The sequence below is a fragment of the Arachis stenosperma genome, chromosome 7 (assembly GCF_014773155.1).
Source record: "Arachis stenosperma cultivar V10309 chromosome 7, arast.V10309.gnm1.PFL2, whole genome shotgun sequence".
Taxonomy (NCBI): Eukaryota; Viridiplantae; Streptophyta; class Magnoliopsida; order Fabales; family Fabaceae; genus Arachis; species Arachis stenosperma.
In genome coordinates, this window is record NC_080383.1 from 28,556,289 (window position 1) to 28,576,918 (window position 20,630).

Genomic DNA, 20,630 nt, shown 5'->3' on the forward strand with positions numbered 1-20,630 from the left:
ATACTCTGTGTCTCTTTCTTTCATGCTATTTAGGTTATTTGCTTGATATTTCATAGCATGCTTGTTTGTGAGTACCTTTTTGGGATAATTGAAGCACTGGGCTTTTGATATCGAGACTGATCACCTTGATATCGACTGTTTGGTATAGACAGGAACCTTAATGGCTACTCGCAGACGATGTCATACTCGTACACGGAGAGAAACTGAGAATGACCGACCGGCTGACAACCATGTCGAGTTTATGGCGGCGATGGCCAACCTGGCTAAGACTATGAAAGCGAATGCTGCTGCGATTTTACAAGCTGTACAGAGATTGGGTCAACCGGCGAAAAACAGAAACAGAAATGGGGTTGGAAATGGGAATGAAGAAGGAGACGGTAATGACTTGGGAGGTGCTCCAATGACTTTGGCTTCATTTTTGAAAGTTCATCCCCCAACTTTTAGAGGGTCAACTAATCCTACCGAACCGGACAACTAGTTCCGAGCTATAGAGCGTGCCCTGCAGACTCAGCATATCCCGGCTAACCAATATGTAGAGTTTGCAACCTATCAACTATTTTGAGAGGCACCACATTAGTGGCAATGAGAGTGCCAGTTGCTACGACTTCCGAATGCAGAGATTCCTTGGGACGTGTTTCGAACGGTGTTAGATAGGAAGTATTTTCCAAAGTCGGTGAGAGAAGCTAAGGAGTTAGAGCTTATGCAGCTGAAGCAACGCTCGTTGTCTGTGGCCGATTACACTAGTTGGATTGAGAAACTCTGTAGGTTTTCTAGGATGTGTCAAGGTGCCTCGGAGTCCTATGAGAGTTGAAAATGCATTAAGTATCAAGGAGGCTTGAGGGATACCATTATCCTGCGCTTTTGTATCTCTGTTTTTGAGCTTATTCCTTCATTGAAATTCTAGAATTACTATTTTCTTCTATATATATATATATATATTATTGTATAAACCTTAGAATTGTTGTAATCTTTGATTAACCTTTGCTTTACGGCATGAGGTAAAGCTTAGAGTAATTAGGGTGTTATACGCACTGTAAGGTTCCCATCGTAGTATGGTACTGCCCGTATCTCACAAATAGTTCCCAAGAAACAACTCTACAGCACTTGAAGTAGTTTCGGCTCCTTGTTGTATGACTCTTCCCAATTCCCGTAGATCTAAGCAATTGCTTTCTGGTTCGGCATTCACACCTTTCTATAGGAGAGTTTGAAGTGATAGCTCTGTCGAACCACACCTTGCAGGACAGGGATGCTGACGGAGGGGTTGGACTGTATCAACGATAGGATGACCTTGCAGATGAGACTGTTACCCAGCTGTCGATGGTCTTGGGACATGGTGGGTGCTAAACAAGTGTGTGCTCTACCAACCCTCTGGACCTCCCTGACGAAATAAGACAACCATTTTTAGGCGTCATGGTTCAAAAGTACTTAATATATGGCAACCATAAATGAGTAAGTACACCTCAGTTAAACTTGAACTCACCAGTATCCAAGGTTCTATTGAAGGGCAACACGGAGACTCCGTGGATAGCCATTTGTATCTTGACGGCATTGCACATGGTACTTTAATCGGTCTGATTTGATCACCCGGTATTCAGCACTCCGGCGAATAATGTAGTTCTTCACACCCTGCATCACTGCATCTCAGCATTTAAATCTGTAGCCAACCCGAAACTCTACACCACTTTCTAAGTTGTAATCTTCCTCTCCCATGTTGGAAAATAGAGTTCTCTCATGCATGGCATCCAGATCCAACGTATGATAGTGACTTGGTACATCTGATAGCACCGAAATTGGGTGGCGGGAGGCAAAACATAGTGCACAGCTGCCTCGGTGGGCGTCTTCAGTACATACTCCTCCTCATCACCCCCTAGAAGAATCACTGCCGCCACTATCGGCAACGTACTCCTCATCAGTGTCTTCCTCACCCACCTCCATGTCCTCCACTGGAATGGTGACATGAAAGGGTGGTGGTGTGAGAGGTCGGTCGTCCTGTACATAGGTCGAGTATACAGAACCACCGCCACCAACATCTCCAACCTCGGTAGAAAGCTCCATCACTTGCTCCACCATGATTCTCCCATGGATGTCGAACATGAGTCACACATGCTCATCTCCTAGAAGCCGAAATAGTCGAAACCGAAAAACGTCATTATCCAACAATGCCAGTAACCTATACCCACCCTTCCGACCTCCCTCGTTTCTGTGCCACCAAGGTTGTTCAATATCAAACTCTTCAACTCGGACAATGAACTCACATTTTGAGTGTGCAATAGAATCAGATTGTCACACTCAAATATCACCCCATTGTCGCCATTTCTTATACGACAATTGGGATAAACACACACAACTATGTATATGCTATTACTAGCCATTGTTGCCTTTTTTTTATGAGAAAAACGGGACAAAAGAAGATATGAAATTAATATGGAGAATGCCAACGGTTAGACATCTTTTTATAGCTATTGGAAAATTGTCTCACTGTATCTTGTTTACACTGTAAACGAGATATACATGTGTCACGTCCACGTGTCTTATCTTGTTTACACTATAAACGAGATATGTGTAAAATTATCTTGTTCACAATATAAACGAGATAAGAGAGGGTGACGGATTTCGGTAATAAATTTTAAAATTACTTAATTCAGTAATTATTATATTTATTAAAATAAAAAATCCCAAGATTTTGGTACTTTATCTTTTTTAGTTCACAGTTCTTTTGGAGGAGAGCTTGAAGTGTGCATCTTGACTTGCTTTGCATGAAGTTAATGTTGATTTTTTATAACCATATTTAAGTTGTTTAAATTTATTATTTTATGTTGGACTTAATTTCACTGAAATAGATTTATAAGAGGGAATCCTTTCTATGCTGGAAACTACACAATAATAAGGAGATTGCATGCTCGATTAATGCTTGTTTGAAATCACCTAGTCTAATCTCCTTTTGATCTACTGTTATGGCTGATGACATCATTCATCTTGGACTAGATGTCAACGCACTTCCACTAGAAGATGACGATCTTCAAGAAGAAGATGGGATCAATGGCGACGAAGAAGAGGAATATGAGTTCGATGATAATCAGGAAACTACATTGGAAGAGGAGGATGGTGAATCAGAGGAAGAAGAAGATGAATCTGATTAGTGTTAATGTAAACATAGTTTTGTGATATGTATTTCTTTATGAAACTTTGCATATTTGTAATATATGTTTCAGTGAATGTAAACATAATTCTGTAAATATAATATAGTTAGCATTGTTTCAAATATTTTAGTTACCACCATTCGCTATTTGTAATTTAAGTTTTTTGTAATTTGCATCAGGTTTGAAGCACTATTTCAATTGTTAATTATCAGGGTACACTAGAAATGGACGGAAAAATAAAATTTAAATAAAAAAGAATGCTAACCGTTGGAATTACTGTCGGACTATTCCAACGGTAATATTTTTTTAAAAAATTTCAAATAAGTTTTCCGCCGGAAATAACGTTAGATGAATCCGAGTGATATGGTGGGAAAAGCGAATGAAGTGGTGCCAAATGTTACCATCAGATTATTCTGACAGTACCATCGACCAAGATCCATTTTCATTGTTAACATATTCCGTCAAAAAAATAGACGGTAAGTTGGACAAAAAAAATCCGACGGTAAATATTTACCGGCGAGGTTTATAATGATTTATACCATCGAATATATTTGATGAATTCGACGGTACTCAGCATTTTTCTTGTAGTGCTTGAATTTTACCCCACCCACTAATTAACCTTTTAAGACTAATGGGCATCACAAACTCTTCAATGGGTGAAGTTGCAGTGGATGATAAAAACGACAAACAATTCAAAATTTTAAGGATGCATTTTTCTTCAGTGGCAGTGAGAGCTTTAGTAGGACAAGAAGAAACCTTTCGTTCTCCGTCATGCAAAATTGGAAGGCCACCACTTTTGGAGACTGTTTGAAAAAAAGCTGAATGGGGTTGGGTTTTAATTAAGTTTTGTTTACATTTTAATGTTGTTTTCACTTAATCAATTCAATATTAGGGATTCCAAGCTGGCAAGTAACCTGTCACGTAGGATACATCACTAACTCTGTTAGAGCATAATTTAACGTTTGATCAGTATTGTCAGACGAAGTCAATCTTTGATGGTCATTAGTTTAAATCTTCTATTGTTAAATTTATCAACGCTCAAATTTTTTATAATTAGAAATAATTATTTACTCAGAATATTTTACAGACTTGTAGATGTTGTCCAACTATTATATCCTTTGGAATATTATCTAATGTAAATTATTTCTCAACTTTTTTTAGTTCTTCTAGATTTTTCTAGCTTTGAAATATACGAAGAAATGTTGTATGTTTTATGTTTGTGTTTTAAATTTAGTTCCACATAGATGAGAATTGTGAACTGTAAACCTTTAAATATTGGTATGCACTATTTGTAATAATTTTGTTTTAATACATCATAATTTAATTGTCTATAAATCTAATTCGTACCTAAAGTAACTAAAATATTATTTTTAAAAATTCATTTTCTAATATATATATAGACACATACCTTGATCTAAGTTGGGACGACTTGATATTGGATGTCGAATAGCATCCCAATTGAAAATTGGTACTCCAAACAGCTCTTCCAACTCATTCTTCATTCGAAGTTCCTTCAGAATCTTCAATTCCGCATTCTTTTTTTCAGTTTCAGCTGAAAAAATATGCTATCATAAAGCTATGTATATGCTAATATATAACAAGTAGATCAAATTACTAGACACAACTTAAATCAATCTGTTATATTAGTATCAAAAATCTAGTTAACAAATAATAAGAACCGTAGTTAATTTTAAAATAAAATGAGCAGTTTCAAAGTGAAAATGTATACTTGTGTTACTTGCATAGTTGAAATATATATATATATATATATATATATATATATATATATATATATAAGGCAATAATCTTTTTTCTTGCTCGTATAATTACCATTTCTAAGTGATTTTTCTTTCTCAATGGCTTCTAATTTCTGGCGCAACATCGTCTGCTCCGACATCAAAAGCTGTTTTTGATTTGTGTAGGATGTAATTTGTGTACGGAGAGTTATTACTTTCTCCTACACATGCATAGTGAAACAAAATGAATATTGGAATAACTTTAGGGAATTAAATAAAATTGAGAAGTATTATCGAAAAAATTAAAAGATAAAATTTAAATAGAAAATGATAGAAAAAATTAGGGGTAGCAAACGGGAAAGTCTGCTCCACCCTGCCAAAATGGAAATGAGGCAGTCCTGAATTTTTCCCCTGTCCTGCCTAATAGCAGGCTGGCGGGCCAAGCTCGCCAAAGTTTTTTTTATAATATTAAATAATATATATAGTTTCAAAACCATTTCAATAAATTCATAATTTTTAAAGGCATAAAAAATTATAATTTCTAAATTTACAAACATTAAAATTTTTATAATTATAAATATGTAATAAACATAATCATAAACTAAGTTTTTTGAAACAAAATAATAAAACCAACAGTGTCGAAAGCGAAACATTGTCCAAAACATGTAATTAAACATCTTCAAGTTTATAATCAATCAAACATAAAACATAATCTAAAATATAACTTAGAACATCTTCAATTATCATCTTCATCCTCTTGTAGATCAATAACATCATAGAAATTTGTAAAAAAAATGGCCCTGACAAAAATCAAGACTTGGTCTGCCGCGGAAGCCTGCCCCGCCAAAGCCCACGGATTAGGCGGTGCGGGTTAAGCGGACTTTTTAAGTTTGGTAGCTTCAAATTTTTAACCCAACTCACCTTTTTGGCGGGTTATACGGGTCGGGCCAGTAGGTTTCAGCCTGTTTGCCACCTCTAGAAGAAATTAATCAAATTAAATCGCTATAATTTTATTTGTTGAAACCAATTAAGCAAATAGCAGCAGTTACAAAACCGCTGCAATTGATTTTCCGTTTAGCGGTAATTATGCACCGTTGTTAAAAATTATCGCAAATTCCTTTTCCTGCGTCTTAAGGACGATGGTTACTTACACACTGGCAATAATTTGTTTTCCTTTAAAAAATCACTTTTATTTTTCATACTCCTTGTAGTGAAGAGTCTCAAAACATTTTACAAAATATCTAAAAATATAAAAATTATCATTGTCTATTAATTTATGACAATTATAGTAGTGATTTGATGCTTTAGCCTCAAAATACCATGATATAGAAGATAGTTTTGGAATATTTATTTAATGTAGATGTACTAACCGATAAAATATTTTAAAAAAACTCGCATCTCAAATTGCAACACATCAAATAGACAATACAATTTTCATTCTGACTTGGGCTGCAAATAACAGACGTTATAATGTCGCAAATGTGTTTTCTTCATTTGGCAACAGTTATTTCAATGGTTGCTAAAAATTGGTGTTAAAATATTTAGCCACATAGGACATTGTGTGGTGGGCCACGACAATCCAACTGTTTGGCATCAATTAAAAACTGCCACTAAAGCTGAAAATAGCTGTTGCAAATATGTTGTGATTGTTACACTGTGATATCTTTGATTTATATTATGTTTATGATATTTAATATTTAATTTTATTTCTATTGACTAAGTTCAATTATGCTTGTATATATAGACAATATATAGATATATAGGGGTAAAATATTTTTAGATAAATAGTATATTTAATCATGTATTATTATATACATAAATAAAATTTTTTATTTATCCTTTTATCATCTCAAACTTTGTACAACTACAATTACAAATATAAAAAGTAATTAAATATTACTAGAAATAAAATTTTAGATATATAACAAATTTTAGTATATACCATCAAACTACGAAAGAATTTGTATGTGTCCATTAAAAGAAAAAGTGTGTTCTTAATAATTTAAGTGTGTGTTAACAATAACAACTTGATTTATATTAGGGAAATCATCATAACCTGAAAAATTTTCATTTGCTCTTCTAAATTGAGTAGATATCGAACTTTTCTTTGTCTAGATCTCTGTGCAGAGAGCCGATTCAAGATCATTCTGAAGAGAAAAAATGCAAAGAGATAAAAAGAAATTAAAATTAATAATTAAGCACATGCAACAAACACTTTTCTAACTAATTATTTTCCCCTTCTTTAATACTAGCTTATGTAACACTTCTATATACAAGAAATTACGAATAACATAACTTACTTGTTGATTTTCTTAGGATCCATGTTTGGATCAAACTTATTAGGTCCTAAAATGAGTTCAGCAAATTGGACTAGCTGATCATCTGGACCATTATTAGGGTTCCTCATATTAGGGTTGCAAACACTAATACCCTTGGAAAATTGGGGATAAGAAGAATTAGTGTCACCATGGCCACAATCTCCAATAATAGTGTGCACATTTTTATAGTGTTTTGGATTGGTTTGATCACTCAATCGCTCGTTCCCAGTTGTAGCTCCAACCACATTATTTTCCATTTCAGTGTTCTCCATATCTTTTTTGGACCTGGAAAAAAAAATAACAAGAAAATTATTTGGGGACACAAAATTAATTAAGGGCTATACACACATACACTGCATAAGCTAAAATCTAAACTGATTAAGAAATCAAGGTACCTGAGAAGAGGAATTTCTAGTTAGTAGTTACTTTGGGAATCGCCCTTATTCTTCATTTATTTATAGAGTGTGCATATTATGTGGTTATTATATATTTTTCCCTCCCATCATATATAACAATTTATCTCGTAAACAAGGTAATTGTATAGTTAAAAAATGCCAAGCAGCAATCTTTTCTAGAATAATTATAATGTTGTCTCAGTTATTTAATTTTCTTGCTTAAAATTTTTTTTTACGCCTTTTCTCTTAGTATACAAATTAAACTATTTGTACTATTTAATAACTATATATAGTTTTAGATATTATATTGACCAACTTTTAATAGTTGTAAAGATTTTTTATTTAATAAATAAATTAAATATAATAATTACCGAAATAAATAATTTAAAAAATATTTACAGAAATAAATATTCTTCTCTTATCTCGTTTACACTGTAAACGAGATATATGTATTTATAAATAATTAAATATAATTTTTAAAAATAATAAAAAATATTAATATTTTTAATTTGACTAAACTCTTAAAAATGAAATGTTTCAAATAATAGAAAAGATAAACCGTCTATTTTAAATAAAAATAATAAGAAAGATGGACTATTATTTTTAGCAATCCAAGATAACCATGTTAATAGTGAACAGTTAAACGGTGCACTTATGAACGTGTTAACGTGATTATTTTGAATTGAACGTCCATCTTCCCTCTTATTTAAAATGAATGTTTTATTTTTTTATTATTTTTAAAAATTATATTAAATTATTTATAAATGCATATATCTTGTTTACAGTGTAAACAAAATAACATCTATCTCGTTTACACAGTAAATAAAATATATAAAAATTAAATATTTTTTAAATTATTTATTTTAATAATTATTATATTTATTTTATTTATTAAAATAAAAAATCCGACAACATTGTGATATTATACAGTGAATTAATGAGTCCCAGAAAAAAAATACAGTGAATTAATTATCAAGTTTGACCATGATGATATCATTGTTTATGATTTTACTTTAAAGTATTATCCTAACATATTTCCTAAGTACAAAGTTTTAGAGCACTATAAAAAATATTTTATTAAAAGTTATTGAAAAAATATTTATTTTTATATTTTTAATATATTTAATACATAAAAAAAACTTGGAAAATTTCTATCATCAAATTATTAGAATGTATTTCAAAAACACAAATTAGCTAAATCTATTAAAAAAATATTCTCATTTTGGTAGTATATATATTGGGTAATTTGGTCAAGTTAAATTATCGTTTTGCAGGCAGAAGGCTTATTACGATGCAAATGTTATTTTTGACTTATACGTATATTCACAACTGTAGGTAGAATAAAGTGACAATTAAATTTCTAAAAATTTATATTTTGAAGAGTTTAGTTTTTAAAAGAAATAAAAAAATTATCAGTAAAATTTTATAAAATAATAAATGTAGACATAATATAAATATTAACAGTTGTGGATATACTATTTTTAAATTAGTATTTATATTATGATAAAAAATTTTAATTTAAATTAACTTATTTTGTTATTCTAATTTTTTAAAAATTTTATTAATTTTTTTTAAAAAGTTAAACTGTTCAAAATATAAATTTTTACAAATTTAATTGTCATTTTACTCTGATTGTTATATATCTCAATTGGTAATCGTCACACAATTATAAGTTAGGAAAAAAAAGTATAATATTCTTTCTAATGTCTAACCTTTAAGTTTCAAATGTATAATTTATATTAAAAATTTGTTGTAATAAAAATAATATAAATATAACGTTACTAAACAACTCTTAATTAATGAATAGAAACAACAGTAAAATAATTTTCAATTCTTTTAGAAGTAAAATATATACTAATTATTACTTAAATAATAATTTTGCATAGAAAAATAGAGTAACAGATATTGTACAAGAAACGTTCTTTATATCAATTTTGACTACAATAAATTGAAAGAATCTTTAATTACTTGGAAAAGCTTAGTGAATGCCACATAATTAATAGAGTTGATTTGTTACTTCTATTATTTCTTATTGATACATGGTTTGAATATTTATCAAATATTATTCATGAACTAATATATGTAACCGTAATTTATATATATTATAAAAAGAAAAACAGAAAATAATAAAGTTTCATAAAATAAAATTATATAATAATGAAGAAAAACATAAAGAGCACCGACTTAAATAAATGTATTAAAGGTGTTTATTTCGATACGATAATAAATTAATACATACCAATACGATAAAATTAAGAATAAATTAAATAAAAACATGACATGTAAATTATATTATTCATATCAGCATTTAGCTTTTTTATTTTTATATATATATATCATATTATTATTTTTATTAAAACACTCTTATAATTAAACAAAAATAAAAAATATTTTGTTATTTAATTTTGCTAAAAGGTTATATTTTTTCATGTTAGACAAAAACTATATTTTTTAGATTAATCAAATTTTAAAATTCAACTAACTTTAATTTTATATTTTTAAACTTTAAAAATAAAACAAAAACATATATAAAAAATAAAAAAAAAGTGTTCATCTTCTTTAGAGTTCCATTGTCTTTCGTCTCTTCTCTCCTCTTTCTTCTCTATGATAAAGAAAAAGAATAAAATAAGACTCACTCGCCGGACATTCATTACTTAAGATTACTCAAGTTTCTATTTAACCGCCACGCATTTACCTTCAGCTGAAAATCCTATTAGAAACAGTAAATATTGTTTTTAAATACCAAAGCAGATAAAATTGAAATTTAACCGCAGGAATGAGAATACAATGAAAAAATTAGGGAATCTTGTTGAGCGCAACGAGAACAATTTTAGAGCTGTCATGTGTAACATCTCAAATTTTTTTGAAAATTAAATAATGAGTTATTTGTGAATTATTATACTTAATTATGATTTTATTTTTAAAAAATTATTTTACCAAAAGAAATTAAATTAAAGTTATGGGACTTTAAATTTAAATTAATTAAAACTCGTATACTTTTTATAATAATTGAGTATTTTACTACCCAAAACTTTGACCTAACCCTAAAACATATTCACACTCACACTCGCACAATACTCACCATCACCAAACCCTAGCTGCCATTCCCCCAACAGAAATAAAAGAAAGAAAGAAAGAAAGAAATGGAAAGAGAGAAAAGGGAGAACAGATAGGGAAAAATCGAGGGAGAAGAAGAAGAGGAGGGAGGAGAAGAAGGAGACGGCGATGGCACTGGTGGGGCTGGATGCCGTCGTCGCCGCCACTGTCGTGAGAGGGAGAGGGAACACGCGAGAGAGAAGCAGAACAGCGAAGAGAGAGATCGATGGAGAAATTTGTGTCATTCATCCTTGTCGCTGCCATGCATCGCCGTCGCTGCCGGTGGGTTCGTTAACGTCAAGCTCGAAGGAGAAAGCGAGAGCGACGCAGAGGGAGAGAGAGAGAGAGAGAGAGAGAGAGAGAGAGAGATGATTGATGGAAGCACGTGGCAGAGGGGATGTAACACCCTAATTAGCCTAATCTTTACCTCGCGTCATAAAGCAAAGGTTAATCAAGGATTACGACAGATTTAAGCTCATACATATAATATATATAGAAAGAATAGTACAATCTAGAAGCCCGATGAAGGATGCAGCACGAAAACAAGATTTCAAAAGCGCAAAACGTGCTAACGAAGCTACTGACTTGAGGCACAAGAAACAAGTATAAAATAACAAAATATCATAGTATAATAGTATAATATCATAAGACTCTAGTCACGGCTCGCGGAGTTTAAACCGGCTAGCCATATACAAACCATACATGAAACCAGACAGTAAAAACAGCTTATACAAGTTTTGATCTCTCAAATTCAAGCCTCTAGGCAAAGAAAAATACAAAAGATGAGAGACATATACAAAAGAGATCAAAAGATTTCAAAAACAGATAGATATCCTCCGCTCCTATCACCATCAAAGCAACTCACCGAGGTGGGTTACGACCTGCATTTGAAAAATACAACAGAAATATGGTATGAGAACCAAAGGTTCTCAGTATGGTAACAGTGCCCAGTGATGTAAGATATAAGACCCTGGGATGCCAAAGGCAATCTTAGACTTCATATCCATCACAAGATTCAATCTTAAGGCATACTAAAACAAATAAGTATCATATATATTTTAACATAAATAGACAGGGTATTCTATCTTAAGGAATTTCTTTTCTAACCAAACACTGCTGTCCCACAGCCTTCACCAACCTATCCTCCATGCAATCCCATCGCCACCGCCTTCCGAACCTCCTCAATCCCAGCAGAATACACAATTAATAGCAATGCAAGTAAAACACAAGTAGAAGCATATAAGGCAAGTAGTTCAAGTAAGCAAATAGGCATGTTGTTCAATTAGGCGTACAATTACAGGTCGGCAAAGCATACAAATAGATAGAAAATGCACATGATGAATGCCTGTCCTATTGGCTGTGATATCACATTGTCGGTTCAACTGCTAACCCGACACATCTCTATGGAGACGTCGCCCTTCGGAATCATCATGTGGGAACCCCCGAGATATAGTGCTCGGATCACTGTCCAGGATTTTGCGCCTGCACGCTCTATTGATCCGAAGGGATGCGAGCGGAATACTCTTGCCATCGACCTCGCATCTCAACGCAAGCGGGACGAACTACCGCCCTTACGCCGCCACCGCTACCTCGACAGGCGGGATCCAACCGCCATCCCTGCCGGGCGCATAGCGTCTCATAATCTCAATATACAAATGATACATCAGTGGTTTTCAGAAAATATTTTTCAGTATGCCATGGATCCATCATCTCATTCCGAGTCCTCGACTCAGCTCAACCACTTTCAATCCAACATCTCCATTCCTCGTTCTCATTCCATCAAGCCCATCCTCGGTACACCCGAAACCTAAGCCTCCATTTTCTAACTTTTTATCAAATTACCAAGTTAAAATCACCTAGGACCTTCTCTACATTTTGATATCTAAAAACGAGCCAAAAGTCTTAAATAGGTGTCACAGAAGTTTACAAGTCTAATTCTCCGTCTCTAGACTCAAAACAGAAGTATCCTATAGATTCGAACTCAGTTGAAATATTTTAGTTGAATAAAATAAAAAGAAAAACTATTTCTCTTGCAAAAACTTATTTTAAGTTTGAAATCTCTGCACCAAGACAGCAATCTACCCTATTCTTAGAAAATCTACCAAAAATCATATTTTCATTTGATGTATCTGAAATTTTCCAGAAATAAAATAGACTCATAGAGCTTTAAATTAGTCAAAGTATCATAGAAAAATCATTTTTCTGGAGAGAGTTATACTGATTACAAGTTTACTTTCAAAAACTAGTTTTGCTGTCAAAATAGCTAAGAGCTCTATTTTTAAAACGAGCACAACTCCTTCTACAAAACTTATAATAGTCTAAAATTTTGACACAAACAAGAAAATAGTCCAAGTCTCAATGTCCTTTTGGTACCACTCAAAATTATGGTCTGGATTGGGAGATATAGGCTTGGAAAGTTGCTGGTTTGATTATGTAGTAGCAGAAAATTAGTTTTAAAGTAACAAACTTCAAAAATTTATATCTCCTAATCAAACCGTTAAACTTTAACCAAATTTTCCAGAATTTTTCTACACATCACAAAGATTCAAGAAATATTAATCCCATTCAATTGTGATGGTTAGATCATTCCCAAAAAGCATCCAAAGCTGCTGCCAGAAAACAGATTATGCAAAATTTTGCCAAACCTGAACTTTCAAAATATTTCAACCAAAATCAGACCAAAACCATACCAACTCCAATTTACCTCATAACTCACCCTTCAATATCCTCAACCTCAAATATCAAATATATAACACTATAATCATTCCTCCACCAACCACATTCATCAATTTTCATTATCAAATACATAACAATACATCTATTTTTTTAAATCAACACATTAATCAAATTCCATTCCACCATTTCCAACAATCATCATAATCAATTTCAATCTCAATCCTCAATACCATACTATCAACATCAATATTTTAATTCATCAACAACCCAAATCATCAAATCATCATACATCATCATACAACAATTCTAACAACTAATTTAATTCAATCCTATCCTATAGGTCACTAGCCTAAGTGTCCAGAAATATTATATATTACACAGAGAAAACCAAAACTATACCTTGATCGATTCCCTATATGAACAAAAACTCAAAATTGAGCACCCAATGATCTTCCAACCACAAGCAAGCCACCAATGTAACTCCAACAAGCACCAACAAGCTCCAAACTCACAATAATCAAACTATATATGCATAAACCATCACAAATCAACCTAGGGTTCTATTTAAACATAATATTACAAGGGTTTAATGTCTCTTACCTTTTTCAACAGATTTGATAGCCAAAATCCAATTCTAAGCAAGGATTAGAGCAAACCTAAACATCCAAAATCACAAAATCTCATTTAACCCAAAGCCCTAAAAAACCCCGAAATTTTGGAGAGAAGAACTAAGAGGATTTCGAGCTTTTCATACCAGTTTTTTATGTGAGTTTCGTAGAGCTCTTCACAAGGAATGCGTAGCCGCTGACGGTACGCAAATTGGAGTACTGTAGCTCGAGATATCGCGAAAAGAAGAGATATGTGAATAGTGTTTTCTTCTTCCTCTTCTTTCTTTTTTTTGCTGCTGAGTGTGTGTGTGTGTTTAATGGTGTTGTAGCTGCATGGGTTCATTAAATGAACCCTTATATATGTTGGACTTGGGCCCAGTCCAATCCGTTGGCATTTTTAGCCCGTTTGGCCCAACTTCGGGCCAAACTTTTAAAATTAACGCCCGATTTTTCATTTCTAATATTTTTCTAAGGTTTTTGACTATTTCCACTTTTTCTCACGCAGCACCGGAGAGACTTGAACCGGTTTAACTTCCAGTTTGCAGTTTTTTACGGTTTTTCGTAGAAGACACATTTTCTGACTCAGAAAGACCCACTGAGTCCAAAAAATTACCTTTAAATCCTCAAATTCTCACTCCAACTTTTTGGAATCTAATTTGGGCAATATAATCACTTAATTAACTGGTTAATTAGCTGACGGGTGTCACCCCGCTGCTGTCACCGAAGCCACTGTCTGTGTCACTTACTCAGCTTTGTCCCTGTTTTTGGTTCCCCTTTTGTATGCCGAAGTTGCTGCTGCCATGGTGGTGGCCGCAGGGTTTTTTGTGTTTATCGAAGCTGTTACTGCTGCTTCTTCATTCCCCTGTTTCGTTATAAGTTTGTTAAATATTTTGAGATATCGGTACCGTGGAATTGAATTTTGGTGATTTTATGTTGAAATTAAAGGATTTAATGCGTTTAATTATGCAAATTACAGTTAATTGAGGTAGAAAATTTATTTTAAAATCAACTGTTTTAAATGATATATGACAAGAAAGCCTAATGAATAATTGCAAATAATTTCTAATTGTTTTGTGCAGTTAATTGATGAATTAAGTTGAGTTTGTGTTTGGTTTGGAATTATTGTGATTATTGAGAATGAGTTTTTATTGTAAATTTTAGTTATATTGATAAATTACTTTGGTTACTAAATTGAATGGATTGAGAGCCTTGTTGTTTTTATCGTTGTTGAGATAGAGGAAACCCATAAGGGTGGATAGATCCTATTTTTAGGGAAAATTATGTCCGAATTATTATAAAAATATAAGAATTTAGTTAAATTAAATTCTGTTTTGAAGTTTGTCAAAGTATGAAAAAATCAAACTGGTTTAACATAGATTTAATGAAAATTGAAATGAATATTTAAATACTAGATTGTTGCTGGTGGTTATTGATAGTCATAAATTTGAAAAATGGATATTCTTTTAGGGTATTAAGGTTAAAATTTTTTAAAGTATTTGAGAATGGATTGAAAGAACGTTTAAGAAAGATAAAAAAAAGTTTAAGAAAATATATGAGGATAAAGGTTAAATTGAATTTGAGTGGTAAAAAGGTAAATTATGTAAAAGTTTAGGGTATAAGAAAGTAATCACGTAGAAGTTAAGGATTAAAGTATATATATATATATATATAAGGTTAAGGGTATAAGTAAAGAAAAGATAAAGTTAAGGAAAAAGTTAAGAAAAAGGATAAGAAAGGTTTGAAGACGCTCACTTGAGACTGGAAGGATAAGACTCAGTGGAGACGGCGATACGTAACGCTCACTGGAGACTAGAAGGAAGGTTCCCTATGAGGACGGCAATGCGTAACGCTCATGGAAGGAACGCTGGTTGAGGTAGGAACGGCGATACGTAACGCCTATCTCAGGACCACTAATGGATATCGGGCAACGAACCGACATGTGAGCCACGGCCTGAAAGGAATAGATATTCATCATGTGCATTTATATGAATTGCTTGGGTGTGCCTTCTATTACTGTGTTATATTATCTGTAAAATTTTCTGCTATTTAACTTGCATGAATTGCTTGTATGTTTGTATTGTATACTTTGCTTGTGCTTGTTAGTTTATAAATATGACTGTAAACTGAGGTGATTGAGGATTGATTAATGTAACTGAAAATTGTTTTAAAGAAATGTAATTTGAAAGAAAACTACTAAATCATTTAAAGTAGGAACTCATAATTTTAAAGGTTTAATAAAGGAGATTATTCTTGAAAGATATATAAGAGAGTTATGTGCATTTATTCTTTACTTTTACGGCATTCTCGACCTCTACTAAGAACGAGTGATTTAGTTCTCACCCCAAAATTTTTACCCCATTTATAAATTTCGAGTAATTAGTGAATAATTAGCTAATAATTTAATTATTAATCAAATAAATTAGAAAATAAAATTTTGTAGTTTAATATGATAGAAAAAATTAAAACAAGAATTTTGACACTAATTTCAAAGAATTTGACCCAAGATTGGACCAAACGAACCGAACTAGTTGAATCGGGTATAAAATGGGCCCAAGGCCCAACCCAAACCCACAATACATAAGAGCATCAACTCTTCTTCTTTCCTAAATAAGGAAAATACGCTGAAAGCAAAGGGAAAGGAGAAGAACACAAGTGAAACACCCCAAACCCTCACTAAAACTTCATTCTGTCATAACCTTCGATCCGAAGCTTTGATTGACGAGCCGTCAGCGGTCACGCGTTCATCTCGGAATCCTCTACGAAACCCACCCATCAATTTGTTATGGAATCAGCTATTTCTCTCCCAGTATATCTCTCCATAAATTCGAAAATATTAGGTTCTTGGCCTTTGAGATTTTGTGATTTAATGATGTTAGGTGTGCTCAAGTAGTGTAGAATCACTGGGCCTTGTTCCAATTTCCCATTGGTAAGGTGGAAAATCTTTAAACCTTGTAAAGTTGTGTATATAGCAAACCCTATATTGATTTAGTGGTGTTTATATGATATTAGATGAAATTATATGTATTGATGGAAAATTTGTGGAGTTGGAAGCTGAATTTTCTGTTTGGAGAGATTTGGAGCTTTGGGTTTTATGAAACGGTGGTCATTTGTGGCATTCGGAGCTTAGGAGAGAAATCGGCAAAGGTATGATTTTGGTTTCTCGTATATAATGTAACGTGAAAACTTAGGCTAGTTGACAGTAGGATAAGTTGAATTGTGGGAACATGAAGTCTTTACCAGAGCAGATTGGCAACCTCCAATCACTAAGGCGTTTAGATATTTATCATTGCCCTAAATTAGGGTCATTGGATGAAGCTGACCGTTGCCTTACCAACATACGCACACTAACCATCTCTGGGTGTCCAATCCTAAAGCGGAAATACGACCGTGAAAGTGGAGAAGATCGGGCCAAGATTGCTCACATCCCAAACATGTACATACACTGAGATTCATCCCCTCAAAAGGTAATAACATTGTTTGCTTTTTTCCGTTTTCATTACAAATGCAATATATCTGAAACCCACATTAAATTTCTAATTTTATTTGATGCAGGGGATTCTTGAAAATCATTTTCATCTTGGCATACTTTCGAATTGTTTGATAAGAAATTCAATTTGCTTGTTCTATTGCTTAGTTTGAAACAGTCGCTTAAATTCCCCCTTTATTTTTTATTTTTTATACTCTTATCCACAGTTTGTGGAATAACTCGGTTAGCACATGAGATGGAGTGTTTTGTTTACAACAAATAGTGTATGTAAATGCATAGGCATGGGTTATCCTTCGGATTTCAGTTGTGGCATCTAAAAGTAGCTATGAAAAAAGAAGAGGATTCCAACTTAGAAAATAGGAAGTTATTTTTATGATGAATATTTACATCAAGGTAACACCACATATTTAGTTTGCACAATGCATAAAGCAAGACAATTAGCATTGAATTTTTTTTCTAACATTTTAGTGACATGTAAATTTAAAAAATTTATTTGTGGATTCTTATGAATAGTTGTCCTAATTCTTGATTATTTGTTTTTATTCTGGTTTGCATTGTAGATTATTTCCAGAAGAAGTATCAGAGATGGATTAAGTGAAATGTTGCTGGTATTGAACTACTTGATCTGCTTCTGGTGTGGAACACCTCTTATGTCATCACCTCTCTTAATTTAGTTGGAGCTCCCTTCCAGTCTTTGTAATATTTGCCGAGAAAGAAAAAGGTCAATTTCTTTTAAACCCTTTCCAAAGTTGAAGTCTCAACCTTCGGCTTCTGTCAGTCAAACCAAATCCGGGTCAAAGCGCGCAGCCGAAAACAGTATCGACCACTCGAACCAACCAAAACGTGGGAAGAAGGCACAGGAGGATCAACGCATTTATAGGGTTCCTTCCATGTTTTTGCGATGAACTCAGACGGCGTGATCCTCCTGTGCCTTCATCTGAGGAGGACGAAGACATAGACGAAGGCGAAGATGAACGTGAGAAACACGTGCTGATTCCCAGGAAGCCTCAACCGTAAAAGGTTTCCAAACCCTCGTCATCTTCTTCTAAACCCTCTCCAAAGTTGAAGTCTCAACCTTCGGCTTCTGTCAGTCAAACCAAATCCGGGTCAAAGCACGCAGCCGAAAACAGTATCGACCACTCGAACCAACCAAAACGTGGGTAGAAGGCACAGGAGGATACGAAGTAGCGACAACTTTGAGCAACCGCTAGAACAATCGTTGTAAGAGGCACACAATAAGTAACGGTAGTTTGCAACAGTTGCTAAAATATGTTAAAATGTAGAGATTTTGCAGCGGTTTATAACTATTGTCATACCATTGAATGATAGAAAAATTTGGATAAAAGTAAAATAACAAATAAATCCTTAAAGATTTACATTTTGGACAATTTAATCCCTAAAAAAATACAAATGAAATCCTTCATGATAGTAGACGTAGACAAGTTACGTTGAAATTAAGACCTTTTATATTGGTCATAAAGGCTAATTTGGAGGTAATGTGTCTATATCTGCTATTGTAGAGGATTTTGTTGATATTTTTTTTTTAGTGACTAATCTGTTCGAAGTGAAAATTCTCAAGAATTTATTTGTCACTTTAGTCTTTAAATAAAAATATCGCCACAGTTTGTAACCGCCGCAAAAATAATAATAAAATTTCCTGAAAATTTGTGTGTCTCTCTCTTTCTCTCTCTCTCCCAAAATAATATGAATATTGCGTTTCAAAACATAATATATATTTAGTAAGTTTTATATAGTCATAAATCAAAAAATTTAAAACTACAACCAACATAATAAGTCTTTAAGTAACATGTTTACATAATATGTTAATTTAAATAACACAATCTTAAAATTAAATTACAAAAGAGTGCATCTAATATTTAGCTATATTAAAAATCTAAAATTAACAATCACTTCAGTCATAACTGAAATTCATGGTTAGTAGAAGATGGTCTTGTCTTCACCGATGATTTTGCAACCTTACTAAAATTGAAAATAAAGAAAAATATAGAAGCCACCTACCTTAGAAATGAAGAATCAGAGGGATGTAGAGAGATGTAAAGACAGTGAGAAGAAGTGAGAGAAGGAGAAAATAAGGGCTTGATTCGGGGACAAAGAAAGAAGAGAAGAGACGTGTTTGGGTTAGTATTAGAAATTAGAAGAGTGAGCTCAAAGGTAGGGATGAACGTGAATCGGATCGAATCGAATATGGTCAAAATTTCGATCCGATCTGTACAAAAATCATCGGATCAGATCTAATATCCGCAGTTTTTTAGATTGGATCTGATCCGATCCGATCCGCATATTTGCGGACCAGATCTGAGGTCAGATATATCCGCAAAACATAAAAATATTTTTTTTAAAAAATCAATAAAATCTCTTTTTCTACTCTTTTAAACATGTTTATTTTTAAAATAATATTAAGCATATTTTTCTTAAATAATAAAATAAAATAAGAGGAGTGTTAAGAAACCAGCAAATTTTGTGATTTATAACCATCAATTAGCCATCATTAGTATTTTTAATTGTGTGAGATTTTATCCAATGGTGTGGGATTACTCACTTTTCTTTTGCTGGTTAAGTGCTGGCCAGATTTTAATAAAAGTGCTGGTCCTTAGATTTTCTCATAAAATAATTGAAGGTTGTGGTAGGCTTAGAGAAGGGGGGGTTGAATCTATGCCTTCCTTTTTGTTGCTGTTATAACCTTTTAAATCAAACTTTCAATTCTGATTCTGTTTGTACTCAGCAACAAAAATTAATGAGACAATTTATTTTTGTTTCATGAATATCAGAAAATAGAACACAGCGGAGAAGAGAAAAACTAATACCAGCATATATCCTGGTTCGGTTGCCTTGTGCTATGCAACCTACATTCAGTCTCCTCCACAATAATGGAGGAATTTCCACTATAGTTAAAAGTATTACATACACCAATTTCACACTCAAGTTCTAACCTAACTTGACATTGGCTATGCTAACACCTACCTATTCACTCTTAGTGCTAACCCAACTAAGAAAGGGATACCTAACAGGTACAAGATGCAAGACATTCAACCAACCTAAAGAAATCAGAAAATAACTCTAGGCTTTTCTCTCAAGTGTATCACTCAGCCTTTTTCTACTCATGGCTTTTACTTGAGCTTTCTCACAATGCCTTTTCTCACAAGAAATTACAGA

At 32.9% G+C, this 20,630-nt stretch overlaps 1 protein-coding gene across 1 annotated transcript; it reads right to left on the reverse strand.

The window, feature by feature from the left end:
* Positions 1-3,341: 3,341 nt before the first annotated feature.
* Positions 3,342-7,466, reverse strand: LOC130939630 (basic leucine zipper 34-like). Its single transcript, XM_057867719.1, has 5 exons — positions 7,177-7,466; positions 6,933-7,023; positions 4,971-5,097; positions 4,549-4,692; positions 3,342-3,358 (listed from the first exon to the last, which is right to left on the reverse strand). Exons 1-5 carry the CDS (start codon positions 7,464-7,466, stop codon positions 3,342-3,344), a joined length of 669 nt encoding a protein of 222 aa, XP_057723702.1.
* Between the last annotated feature and the right edge of the window lie 13,164 nt (positions 7,467-20,630).

Excerpts from the sequence above, each read along its gene's own strand:
- LOC130939630 (XM_057867719.1), bottom strand. The coding sequence starts at position 7,466 with ATGGAGAACACTGAAATGGAAAATAATGTGGTTGGAGCTACAACTGGG. Across the intron at positions 7,024-7,176 it reads GATCCTAAGAAAATCAACAA|AATGATCTTGAATCGGCTCT; the intron begins GTAAGTTATGTT and ends TTTTCTCTTCAG. Across the intron at positions 4,693-4,970 it reads AGAAAAATCACTTAGAAATG|CTGAAACTGAAAAAAAGAAT; the intron begins GTAATTATACGA and ends ATATTTTTTCAG.